The sequence below is a fragment of the Vulpes vulpes genome, chromosome 5 (genome assembly GCF_048418805.1).
Source record: "Vulpes vulpes isolate BD-2025 chromosome 5, VulVul3, whole genome shotgun sequence".
Classification (NCBI taxonomy): domain Eukaryota; kingdom Metazoa; phylum Chordata; class Mammalia; order Carnivora; family Canidae; genus Vulpes; species Vulpes vulpes.
Window position 1 is genome coordinate 32,895,501 of NC_132784.1, and position 13,533 is coordinate 32,909,033.

The window sequence follows — 13,533 nt, forward strand, 5'->3', positions numbered from 1 at the left end:
TAGGACTCCAGGTTTAGCCCTTCCACTATGTCGCCTCTCTTCATTTGAACTCAAAAGGGCTAAATTTTCCCATCTAAAAAAGAGTTGCTTTGTTCATAAATAATAGGAACTCTTTGTCCAGCTCAGTGGAAAGATGAAAACGAAGCACCTCTTGTTATTACAATTTGATGACATTGTGGAGTATGTAAGGGTAGCTAGTCATAGAGTGTGTTATTAGCTGTGTATACTCACTGTATATAAACTAATGTTAAGATAAAATAATCTTTATAAAGCTTTTCTTTCACATATTACTTGTTGAAAAATCAGCAACACAGAATTAAAAAGCACCCTCCCCATCCTCAAAGTGGATCTTTATTTTATTTTTTTTAAGATTTTATTTATTTATTCATGACAGACACACAGAGAGGGAGAGAGAGAGGCAGAGACACAGGCAGAGGGAGAAGCAGGCTCCATGCAGGGAGCCCGACCTGGGACTTGATCCCGGGTCTCCAGGATCTGGCCCTGCGCTGAAGGCGGCGCTGAACCACTGAGCCACCTGGGCTGCCCTGGATCTTTCTTTAAATAAATCCAGTAAAATAGTTACCATGTTGGGTAATGTTGCAGATGTTCTGAGAACCCTTATTCTCCACAACTTTTAAATGATGAAAATTAAACTAATTAATACATTTCAGCAAAAATTTATAAACTTTTCAATTAATATACTTTACTTACATAATCCTATGATAAGCACTTATTAAATACCATGTGCTAGGATTTGTGCTAGACAATGGGCAAAAATAGTTACTGTTTACTGATCTTTGATGTTGGTGTTTTTCTGTTTGTTAAAAAAAGATGTATTTATTTATTTGAGAGAGAGAGAGAGAGCATGCACAAGCCTGAAGGGCAGAGGGAGAAGGAGAGTGAATCCCAAGTGGACTCCATGCTCAGTTAGGAGACTGATGCCGGGCTCTATTCAGGGTTCTTGATCTCACGACCCTGAGATCAAGACCTGAGTGGAAACTAAGAGTTGGATGCTTGGATGCTTAACCAACTGAGCCACCCAAGTGCCCCTCTTTTCATTTATTTGCTGAAGACATGGTGAAGTTAAGTATTTTACTGGAAGATCTTAAGTCACATAGTGGCAGAGCCACTATTTGAATCCTCATCTATTTGGTTCCAAAGCTGGGCTATTACATTAACTCCAGTAATTTGGATCACAGATAGATACTTTACTAAAGGAATAACTACAGGAGTCCTGTAAACAGTGAGCTTCCATAGGACTCTTTACACAGAATTCTTCTTACCATGTTCAAGAATACATCTATTATGAAAACCATACCACCACGGCGCTTTATGCAGGGTAGAGCTCGTTAAATGCTGATGAATGAATGTCACTTAAATAAGTTAGCTTTGGAGTTCTGTATGACGACATTAAAGTTCTCTAACTCTTTTTTCTTATTTGTAAATCCAGGAAGAGTACTTCACTGTTTTAGAACCACTGTGAGGAATAAATGAGATAACGTACATGCAACATCTAGCACTCGATGAAAAGCAGTTAAAAAAGCAATTTTATAATCTTGAAATGATTATGTTCACGCCACAGATTGGGATCCCAGGTAGATATTAGGTGGATAGGTCTAACACCTATTAGATAGAAAATATCATTAGGACTACTGGGGGCAAGTAGGAGAAAGTTGTCATTGAGAGACCTAAGATTATAGGCTTGATATTTGCTGAGTAATGCTGTGGTTAGAGACAGAAATGTGCAAGTTAGAAGTGACACTGGACTGAAGGTGCAAGGCTTTTTATGATGTTCTGAGGAGAAAAAGAGATTTACGGTTTGAAGAGGCAGAGAGACAGGAATTGTATATTGGTTGGATAATTAGATGAAAGGACAGATGAATTAATACATAAAAAAATTAAATGTAAATTTAAAAATGTAATTATATGGTACGCTTGGGGGGCTCAGGGGTTGAGCGTCTGCCTTCAGCCCAGGGCATGACCCCGGGGTCCTGGGATCGAGTCCCGCATCGGGCTCCCTGCATGGAGCCTGCTTCTCCCTCTGCCTGTGTTTCTGCCTCTCTCTCTGTGTCTCTCGTGAATAAATAAAATCTTTTTTAAAATGTAATTATGAAAAATAACAACAAAATGTACTTAATGAATGCCTGGTACTATGAATTTATTGCCTAGTAAGAGAAGATCTATGGTAGTAGTTCCAGAATTTCTACAAAAGAGAAGCTTAAGGGGATGCCCAGGGAGGGGGGGTGCTCAGGGGTGGGGCGTCTGCTTTTGGCTCAGGGTGTGACCCGGGGTCCTGGGATGGAGTCCCAGGAGTCCCACATCGGGCTCCCTGCAGGGAGCCTGCTTCTCCCTCTGCCTGCGTCTCTGCCTCTCTATGTGTCTCTTGTGAATAAATAAAATCTTTTTTTAAAAAAGAAAAGGGATAACAATCTCTTTGGAAGGGTGTGGAGAGAAGGGTCTGGGTGGGGAAGAGGATTTGTCTTGATTCTGTGTAATCACTTAGCACCTTAGATGAGAAAATACCAAAAAAGATTGAGGGGCATTGATTGATATCAGGCTACAACTAATTCTCCTCAGACCAACCCTGCACTTGGCCGCTCAGACATACAGAACTGAACAATAATAGGACGTCTGGCTGACTCAGTCTGTGGAGTGTGCAACTCTTGATCTCGAGGTTGTTGAGTTTGAGGTACACATTGGGTGTAGAGATTACTTTTTCTTTTTTTGAGTGCAGAGATTACTTAAAATCTTTAAAAAAATAACAATAAATTACTGAGATATTTAACAGGTTTCCAAAAAAAAAAAAAAAAGAGCTATGTCAGCATGAACGTAGAAGCATTTAATTTCCTTGGGGAGGGGCATTTGGGTGGCTGGTTGAGCGGCTCCCTTCGGGCTGGGGCGTGACCCCGGGGTCCTGATATGGAGTCCCAGGTGGGGCTCCCTATACGGAGCTGCTTCTCCCTCTGCCTGGATCTCTGCCTCTCTCTGTCTCTCATGAATGAATGAATGAATGAATGAATGAATGAATAAATAAATAAATAAATAAATAAATAAATAAATATTTTTAAAAAATTAAATAATTTTCCTTGGGGAAAGAATAAACAGGGGAAGGACTTAATAAAAAGGCGTGGTTTTAATCTACTCTGATTTATCACACTTGAAAAAGGGAGTTAATGTTCTATACACAAGGAACACCACAGATCTTCAATGACAGAAGAGTTAGAGATCGTGGTAGACTGTTCAAAACTTGGCTGACGTGGGGATAAGGGTGGAGATGAACGTTAGCAGTGGCCCAATCATCACAGGCCTATGTGTTACACCAAAAGTTTTGAAATTTATTCTATGATTGATGGGAAGGATTTCAGTCTCAGTAGTGACAATAATACTATGAAACATTTTAGGAAGATCACAGGACTATGCATTCGAAAGAGGTACAAGCAACATGACCACCCCAACCTCTTCTTTGTAAATGGGATATAAATAGGGGAAAAAATGAATAAAACAAAGTCCCTATACTCAAGGAATTTCCATTCTCACGGATAGAGACACAATAAAATCTAGATATATAAGGCAGTATCAGTGATAGTGTTGGAAGAATAAAGCACAGGAAGGCACAGAAGGATTGGGCGGAGGTACTGTCTTAAGGCAAGCTCAGTGTTTCCAGGAATCTCATAGCCACCATAAAAATATTATGTTTTTTTTTAATATTAAGGTTTTAAATCCTCTCTTACTTTCAGTAACAGGTCTACAACCTACAACAGGTCTACTTTACTGAAATCTTATGTTGCCAACTTGTCCAGATATTTCATTTATTGTGTAATAACTTCTTTACCTTAAGTATCTTGTCTTGCCAAACCCCACAAAATGAGCCCTTTCCCCTCTGAAGCTTATAGAACTCATTATCAGGCTGCGCTGAAAATTTTCTGTATGATTACTTCTACAGTGTCTCTACATTTTACCCAGACTTACAACTCTTCACTGTTTTTTAAGTCTTGAATTTCCATAGCTTGGCTCACAAAATCGGTGTGTCTCCTTCCCTCTCTTCCTCCATTTTTTTCCTTAAGAAACATGTTCTGTATTGAGTGTTTAGTTTGGCAGACACTTGGCTAGAGGCAGAGAAGGGCAAAATGCACACCCACCTCTGCAGCTGAGAGTTGTAGAGTCTGTAAGTGGAGGCTGGAGAGGTGGGGGATCTGAAACCTGTGAGGCCAAAGTGGAAGAACCGCTTGCTGCTGAGTCTAAGATGCCATGGGTGTTACGCTATACGTTGGCAAATTGAACTGCAATAAAAATAAAATAAAATAAAAATAAATAAAAATAATAGTGGCATCAGAAAGCAAAGCAAAACAAAACAAAACAAAAAAGTAAAGCAAACAACAACAAAAAATAAGATGTCTAGTGTGAGGTTGGTCCGATCCTGCGTGACGTGGGCAGGGCTGAGGCCTAGGAAAAGGGAGGGTGATACCTTAATTGTCAAGAGTATACACAGTCCTTCTCCAGGCCTGAAGTCTGGGCCGAGTCCCACCCTTCAACACCTGGGGCCTACTACATTAAAGAATGCAGATCTTTGGGAGCTACCTACTGAATCCTCGGAATCACAATGTCTAAGGGTGGGGCCCAGAAATCTGGCAGTTTAACCACAAATATCCCCAGGCCATTGTTATGAACACTTAAAATGTGAAAACCAAAGGCTTCTTTAAAAAAAAAAAATTTTTTTTTTGGAAACGGAGGCCTAGAAAGGTTGGTCATGGGGCACCTGGGCGGCTCAGCGGTGGGTCCCGCAGGGGGCTCCCTGCATAAATAAAACCTTAAAAAAAAAAAAAAAGTAAGGTTGGCTAATTTGCTGAAGTCACACAGAGCCAGGGTTGGAATCTACAGTAATCTAAATGAACTCTAGTCTTTTTTTAAAATATTTTATTTATGCATTGAAGAGACACAGAGTTGGGGGACGGAGACCCAGGCCGGGGGAACAGCAGGCGGCCTGGGGGGGGCCCGCTGGGGACAGGATCAGGGACCCCGGGTCACGACCCGGGTTGCGGGCGGGCGCCCTCCAGCCAGCTCCTCCCGCCAAGTGACGTGGAGGAAAGGAACGCCCCCGCCCGAGCGCCGAGGCCCCGCCCGCGCAGGCGCAGTCCGTAGCCAGAGCCCGCCCCCGGGAGGGGCCCCGCGATGGGCGGGGCCATCGATGACGTCGGCGCACCGCCGCCCTGTTGGACTCGCTCGGGGCTCCGCGGCCAGGCCTGCCCGACTCCCGCGCGCCCGGGGGCCCGCCCCCGCCGCCATCTTGGTCCCGCCGGGAGCGGGCCGCACGCGAGAGTAAACAGGCCGCGCCGGGCGAGTCGCGTTCCGCGGAGTCGGGCGCCGCGGGAGGACACGGCCCTGCTGTGCGTGCGTGGGGTAAGCGCCGGGCCCGCGGGCGGACCTCGGCCCGCCGTCCCGCCGCCCCCGCGGGGCTCCTGCCCCCGTGGGGAGCTGCCCGGGAGAGCGGCGGCGGGGCGGCCCGGGCGGGGGCGCGGGGGGCGGTTAGCGGCCCGGACGCGGGGGCGGGAGGCCGGGCGGTCAAGGGGTCGCGTCCTCTTCCGGTCCGTGCGCAGGGCGGCCGACATGACGGCCCCGGCCGGGAGCCCCCTGGCGCCGCTGCTGGAGACGCTCGACGACGCGTCCGCCGCGCCCGGAGAGCAGGCCGACGCTTACCTGGCCCTGAGCAGGTGAGGCTGCGGGGGGCGGGGGGGGTCCCCCGCGAGGGGGAGCGGGGAGCCTGCACGTGGGTCCCGCCGCCCGAGCCGCGCCGCGGAAGTTGGCTGGAAGTTCGGTGTCCGGTGGGCGCGGCGGCGGGCGGTTCTGGGCCCCGGCGGCCCCGACGACCCCGGCGGCCGGGCGCCCTGTGCTCCCGCGCCCTGCAGGTGCCGACGCCCGCAGGGGTAACAACTGTTGGAAAAACACGGTCGCTCACTGTAGCGTGTGGCGTCGCGTGGCCCCCTCCACCCCCGCCCCGTGCGTGCGGAAGCCCCCTCGGCGGCCGTTCCTGCGCGTTCGTGTCACGCGCGGTGCCCCGTGGCGCTGTCCTGGGGGGGGTCCTTAGGCCTGGGTGCGGGGCGCCCCCGCCGTGCCCTCCGCGCGCCATGTGCGTGAGCTTGTGTCCTTTCTGATTTTAAGTCGAATGACTGGAGAAGATGGGAAAGAAGTCGTTACGGAAATCGAGAAAAGGCTTCCCCAGCTCCTCAGAGTTTTAAAAGTATGTATCCTTTTACTGAATAGTTTTTTTTTTTTTTTTTGGTCTATATGTGTGTGGTGGAAAGAAAGTTTTAAGCTGACTCCAAAAAAAAAAAAGCTTGATATAAGAGTGCGATTCCTACAGGGCCGTTTGAGGATTTATTAGGCGCCAAGTACTTCCTTTTTTTTTTTTTTTTATTTTTTAAAGATTTAATTATTTATGACAGAGTCAGAGACACAGGCAGGGGGAGAAGCAGGCTCCATGCAGGGAGCCCGATGTGGGACTCGATCCCGTGACTCCAGGATCGCGCCCTGGGCCAAAGGCAGGCGCCAAACCGCTGAGCCACCCAGGGATTCCCCCCCCCCCTTTTTTTCCTTAAGATTTTATTTGTTTATTCATAAGAGAGAGAGGCAGAGGCACAGGCAGGGGGAGAAGCAAGCTCCATGCAGGGTGCACGACGTGGGACTCGATCCTGGGACTTCAGGATCACGCCCTGGGCTGAAGGCAGAGGCTCAACCCTGAGCCACTAGGGCTGCCCCCGCCGAGTACTTTCTTAATCACCTTGTGTGTTTTCTCTTCCTTAACCCTACATCTCCCTGTAAGGGTTCTCTTGAACCCCCACTTCGTAGAACAAATTGGTTTAATCTGCCCTATGTTGCCCAAGGCCACTTGAATACAAAAATCTATGCTTTTGTTTTATTGATTTTATTTTTATTTATTTACTTATTTTAAAAGATGTTATTTATTTATTTATGAGAGAGGCAGAGACACAGGCAGAGGGAGAAGCAGGCTCCAAGCAGGGAGCCCGAGGCGGGACTCGATCCGGGGACCCCGGGGTCACGCCTTGGGCGGAAGGTGGCGCTAAACCACTGAGCCACCTGGGCTTCAGGCTTCCCGCTTTTCTTTTTCTTTTTCTTTTTTTTTTTTTTAAAGATTTTATTCTTAAGTAATCTCTAAATCTAATGTGGGGCTCCAAATCAACCTTGAGATCAAAAGACCTACGCTCCTGTCCACTGAGCAAGCCAGGCTCCTCCAAATTTTAAAAGCAGTTATCGGATTATTTCATGTTTGTCTTTTTGTAGGAAAGTACTTCTGATAAGTAAATGATTCTTTAATTTTGTCTGATCAATTTTGTGATGACTTTTTTTTTTTTAATATTCACTCACCATCAGTGTTTGCTACTCTTGTCTGGTTAAAAAACCGTTATTATGGTTATCTTGCTTGTTTGCAGGGAGGTGTTGTAGTTTTAACGGCAGACTGAGGAAATCTGATCCTCAAGTACACAGTGGCTTTGGGACGGTCCTTAACACTTCTAAATTCCTTCTCTGTATCCATTTATCGATATATCTATATTTTATTTATTCATGAGATACACAGAGAGAGAGAGAGAAGCAGAGACACAATGCAGGGAGCCTGACTGGGACTCATTCCCAGGTTGCCAGGATCATGCCCTGGGCCAAAGGTAGATGCTCACCCGCTGAGCCTCCCCCCCAATCACTAAATTCATTCCTTCTTTTTAGAATGAAGAAGGTGAATTACATCTCCACAGAGTTCTTATTTCTATGACTTTCACGCTTTTAAACAGAAGTGTTCTGTCATGATATCTAATGTACGTTTTAGCACAATTTCCAGCTAAATGTTTGGCATTTAAGGTACCGCCTGCCCAGCAGTATTCCTGTTAGTTAGCAGTGCTTTTTGTTTGTGTAAAGCAGGAACTTTTTTGTGTAGTGGTTTGGGACTTATTAATAATTTTATTACACAGTGTTAATTGTAATATCCCATTTTTCTTCATTATCATATTCCACATCCCAGTTTATTGGATGTGATGAAAGCATGCATTTTCATAAATTTGGTATTTGAGAACGTACAGGATCAGGAACTCTATTGCTTGCACTGTTGATTAATAGAGTTTGTAACTTAAATGTCTGATGAATAATTATTTGGAAGCCTGTGGGTGGTTAGATAGGAAAGTCAACAGAAGCTTGACAATCAACAGAAGCTTTCTAGGTAAGTTATTAAGTACTGCGAAGATAATTGAATTCCTTTAGAACAAAAGCCAGGTTAGGTGAACTGTAACATGTTTCTGTATTTAGAATTCTATTAGTATTGAGTCTAGGAACCCACAACATTTTTTTTAAGCTTTATTTATTGGGGATCCCTGGGTGGCGCAGCAGTTTGGCGCCTGCCTTTGGCCCAGGGCGCGATCCTGGAGACCCGGGATGGAGTCCCACATCAGGCTCCCGGTGCATGGAGCCTGCTTCTCCCTCTGCCTGTGTCTCTGCGCCTGTCTCTCTCTCTGTGACTATCATAAATAAATAAATAAAGCAGTGCTCTTAAAAAAAAAAAAGCTTTATTTATTATTAGAGAGAGGGAGAGGGGCAGAGGAAAAGAATATAATGCAGACTCTGCTGACCCAGAGCCCGACATGGGGCTCCATCTCGTGACCCTGAGATCATGACCTGGGCCAAAATCCAGAGTTGGGTGCTTAACTAACCAAATCACCCAGGTGCCCTGGAACCCATGACTTTTTTTTTTTTTTTTTTTTTTTTTTTTTAAGATTTATTTGAGAGCGCACCTAAGAGCTTGGGGGAGGGAAAGAGGGAACTGGGACTCAATCCCAGGACCCTGAGATCATGACCCGAGCTGAAAGCAAGAGTCGGTCACTTAAAGGACTGAACCACCTAGGCACCCCACCCACGACAATCTTGAAGGCAACACAGTTAAAGGTATATATATATATTTAAAAGTTGATCACAGCTGCTTATTTTCCAAGAGCTAACAGTAGTAGCCCTCAGTCTAAGATGTTTAATACTGTATTTCTGTGGTTGTCAGAATTGATTGTTTTATTTATTTTTTGTGAATAAGCAGTAGAGTTTTATTTTTATTTTTTTAATAGAGATCTTTTTTTAAGATTTTATTTATTCATCAGAGACAGAGAAAGAGAGAGAGGCAGAGACACAGGCAGAGGGAGAAGCATACTCTATGCAGGGAGCCCGACGTGGGACTCAATCCCGGGTCTCCAGGATCATGATCTGGACTGAAGGCAGCGCTAAACTGCTGAGCCACCGGGGCTGCCCGCAATAGAGTTTTATTAAGTGAGGTTACAGAAAAAAAGTTCTTAGGGAAGTAGGAGGAGTCCCAACAAGGTTTCCCTGGACTGGTTGTTTTATTTATTTATTTTTTAAAAAACTTATTCATGAGGCACACACGGGGGGGGGGGGGGGGGGGGGGGCGGGGAGAGGCAGAGACACAGGTAGAGGGAGAAGCAGGCTCCATGCAGGGAGCCTGACTTGGGATCCCGGGTCTCCAGGATCAGGCCCTGGGCTAAAGGTGCTAAACCGCTGAGCCACCCAGGCTGCCCCTAGGACTGGTTGTTTTAATGTCCTATGCTCCAGTGCTTGTTTTTTTGAATTGTTTCATTTAATTATAAAAAGAATACCCCAGGGAAGTGTCTATATACTTATTTTTCCTGCTCGAGAGCAGCAAATAGCTGAGTATTCCTTGGATATCTGGTTCAGGGGGATCCCTGGGTGGCTCAGCGGTTTCGCGGCTGCCTTTGGCCCAGGGTGCGATCCTGGAGTCCCGGGATTGAGTCCCGCGTCGGGCTCCTGGCATGGAGCCTGCTTCTCCCTCTACCTCTGCCTGTGTCTCTGCCTCTCTCTCTCTCTCTCTCTCTCTGTGTCTATCATAAATAAATAAAAAAATAAATCTTAAAAAAAAAAAAATCTGGTTCAGAGCAGTGAGGAGATTTAAAGAGAAATCAATTTGGAATAGGAAATGGTACCAAGAAAAAATTACAAAGAAATGTAGGGTTAGGGAATATAATAAGACTACCTTTGGCAGGTTTGGGGTTTTATGGATTTTACATGCATAATATGGGTTGGGCTTCAAATCCATTTGATCATTCAGATTTTCCAGTCTACAAAGTAGGGATTTCTTTTAAAACATTGAGATAATGTTTAAAGCTCCTATCATTTTAGATCCTCTGTAAATGTTACATTCCAACACGCTCTGTCTTAGAAGTGTCACTCTCCTCTAGAGCTAGGATGCTAGATTGTGTTTTTGAGTGTCTTGCTTACCTTTTGTGGAGGTGTCTTTAGCATTTTCCGTTTGTTGGCTCTTTTATTGCTTTCAGCTGTGTGGAGCTTTTTTTTTTTTTAAGAGAAACATTCTTTTTTAGTGTGATCCCTTTCTACTGCTCTTCCTTTCTTTGCCAAGCTGTATAGATGGCCTCCTGATTTTATTCCTCAAACATTTGTTGGTCGATTGGATTAAAACAATTTTATTTTCTGGGCGACTTGTTCCCTGAGAATATATTTACAATCATAATTGCTTATAATGTACTTTTTTTTTTGTAGATTCACATTTCCAGTCAAAATTCAGACCTCAGTAGTGCTGCTCTACAGGCTTTGGGGTTTTGCTTATATAATCCCAAAATTACTGTGGGATTATCAGGTAAATTTATTATTGCATAATATTTTTAGAGTTTATGTTTTAGCACTTGGTTGAGAAATGTCTGACACTGACACAAAAATATTTTTAGGGTTTATAAATTTAGTTTCATAATGTTAAAAATACTGTTACTTTTGTATTACTTTTGTAAATTGTAGTTTAGGATTTGCTTTTGAGAAAGAAATAATCTTTGGGTTATCGTTTTTTAAAAGCTCGTTTTTTCTAGACATAGCTTTAACTTGATAAACATAAAGCTTGCTCTAAAGAGAATATAAACCTATTTTTAAATGATCGTAACAAAAAATGAACCTTCTCCTTTAAGAAGCATATCTGCTTAGGAAGTTAACGACAGTTAGATGGTTATTGTATAGAGCAAGCATATGCATTAATGAATGTGTTGGAATTAAAAAGTTCTTTTGCATAGTAGTATTAGGATAATTTGGAACCCAAAGTAGCTAAGTTTTCAAATGACCTTAATTATTCCTTTGTAGTTTGCCATTTTAATGGGAACCTAGGAAGTGACCTTTAGAGAGGGGGAAATCCAAGATAGGGAATAGGAATGCCAGAAAGTTACTACCATTTTTTTCTGTGATGGTAAAGTTTATGCCCTTTTTTATATGTACACATGTTCCCAGTCTAAAATAGAAGTCCATTTTAGAGCAAAGGTGGAGGATGTATAGCATCTTTGTCTTAAATGTTTAAATAAAACTATAAATGATAATTGTTATATATTTGGTATCAATATATAATGATACCAGTGAAATATTCTCAGTTGCACAAAATTGAGTATGTTGCTTATTTTCTCTGAGTATCCCTTCCCATCTGTCCTCTAAGTTTTGTGTTTTGGGATGAAGTTTGATAGCATTGGTTCGCTGATCCATCTCTCTGGATATGCATTTAATTTTTTCACAGTGGAGAGTATGTTGTTTTTCTGTTTCTGTAGTTGAGATTTTAAAAGATGCAAACTTTCACATAATTAAAGCTGCTCATTTTTCAGAGACAGATATTCAAGAACTGCTTTTAAAATTGAATGATAGTGTTAAGAGCCCAGACAAAAATGTACGTACTAGGGCACTTTGGGTGATATCCAAGCAGACGTTTCCTGCTGAAGTCATTGGCAAAGTAGTGAGTATGGTTTTTGTATGTTTTCTCAACACATGCCACTTTAAAAATCCAGGCTTATTTAATTTGTATTTCTTTGGTTCTGTTTTTTAGGTATCCAGTATAATTGATTCTTTAGAAATAGTATTTAATAGAGGAGAGATGCATTCTGCTGTTGTTGATTATGAAGCGTTAAATGTCATCATAAGGTATGAATTTGCTGTTTTGGAAGAATAGTTTCAGTAAATTTAGAATTTACTACATGAAATGGACTTTGGGGACTTGAATATGAATTAGACATGAAAAGAACAAAATGTCTTCTAAAAGTCTCAAGGAATAAAGGTAACAGGAAAAAGAAGTAGATGTGTTTATATTACCAGGTTTCTTTTTTGTTTTTATTTTTACTGAGTCTTACAAATAAGTCTTGGTTGGGATGCCTGACTGTTTCATTTGGTAGAACATGATACTCTTGATCTCGGGGTACTGAGTCCAAGCCCCGTGTTGTAGAGCATACATAAAAATAAAGTCTTGATTATATTGCTGCTGCTAACATGATTCTGATTTTTTAAATTATTTCCATTAAAACTTGGAAGAGTTTAAAAAATAATAATAGGCTCCCAAATAGGCCATGGGGAGTATAAGAAGGCATTAACAGCCATTAGCAGATGGGAAAACCGCAAAATCCTCTACCTTCTTCCTATCCATCCCTTCTCTTTAAAGGATATGCTGACAGCATACAAACTTTGTTGATGTGCTTTATCTTACCTTGTTTTTCATTCTTTCAAAGTTTTCCGTAATTGAGCTATTTGCTTAACCTAATTCATGTTCTGATGTCTTGCATGATAACATTATGTCACAATTCTCTGGCTATTCTCAAAGAATGTTGAGTTTACTTTATAAAAAAACTAATATTTTAAATATTAATCTGAAGAGAAAGTGTGTTTTCTTATTTTAAAAATTCACAAAAATAATACAGAAATCTATAAATTAGTAAGTAAAAATTATATTTGTGTATATGCATATATGTATACTAAAACAAGTGGACACTACTACGTATATTTCTATGTAAATATAGAATATAAATATTCCTATGTACCTGCTTATTTTCCTAGTAGTTTGGACATAAAAGGTGAGGTCAAGCCAATTTATTTATTGATTTCTCTATTACAGACTAATTGAACAAGTCCCAGTTCAAATGGGAGAAGAGTCCATTAGGTGGGCAAAACTGGTGATACCTTTAGTGGTTCATTCAGCCCAAAAGGTGCATTTGCGGGGAGCAACTGCTCTAGAGATGGGAATGCCATTGTTGCTTCAGAAGCAACAAGAAATAGCATCTATCACAGAGCAGCTTATGACAACTGTAAGTATTTTGTATAAGGATTTTTTTGAGTACAGCATTGTAAGTTTCTGGCCCAAGCTTAGGGCTCATAGTGGTATAATTGCATTATGATCTGGGAAGTGCCACTTTTAATAAAACATAAGTAATTGTTTATGTTAGTATAGGTACACTACTCCTAGTTTAAGGAGTTTATTTGGTATTTGTAAGATCCAGGCATTTTATTTCATCCCCAGTGAATAGTGATTGAAAGAGATTGCATTTCTGGAAAAGGGAGAACGTTAATTGATTTCAGTGCTATTTGTGTTGTTTTAACATAATCCAATAGGTATAAATTTAAGGCACATACGTGCCTGTAATGTGTACAGCTTCCTAAAGTTATTACTTGCCCCAGGTTTTAGGCTATTCTACCATTGTTCTCATAACAAAT

General features: G+C 42.5%; 1 protein-coding gene across 3 annotated transcripts in view; it reads left to right on the forward strand.

Moving 5' to 3' along the window:
- The first annotated feature begins 5,170 nt into the window (after window positions 1-5,170).
- RIF1 (replication timing regulatory factor 1) overlaps window positions 5,171-13,533 on the forward strand; it is a 53,335-nt gene continuing 44,972 nt past the window's right edge. For 2 of the 3 annotated variants that reach the window (XM_026008025.2, XM_026008027.2), the window contains exons 1-7: window positions 5,182-5,397; window positions 5,595-5,708; window positions 6,157-6,235; window positions 10,573-10,669; window positions 11,664-11,791; window positions 11,882-11,976; window positions 12,938-13,127. In XM_026008025.2, the coding sequence (XP_025863810.2) occupies window positions 5,605-5,708; window positions 6,157-6,235; window positions 10,573-10,669; window positions 11,664-11,791; window positions 11,882-11,976; window positions 12,938-13,127 (693 nt within the window). In that variant the 5' untranslated portion in view covers window positions 5,182-5,397; window positions 5,595-5,604. Of the gene's footprint in view, window positions 5,398-5,594; window positions 5,709-6,156; window positions 6,236-10,572; window positions 10,670-11,663; window positions 11,792-11,881; window positions 11,977-12,937; window positions 13,128-13,533 lie in introns of all 3 variants that reach the window. The other variant, XM_026008026.2, reaches the window with a different exon arrangement.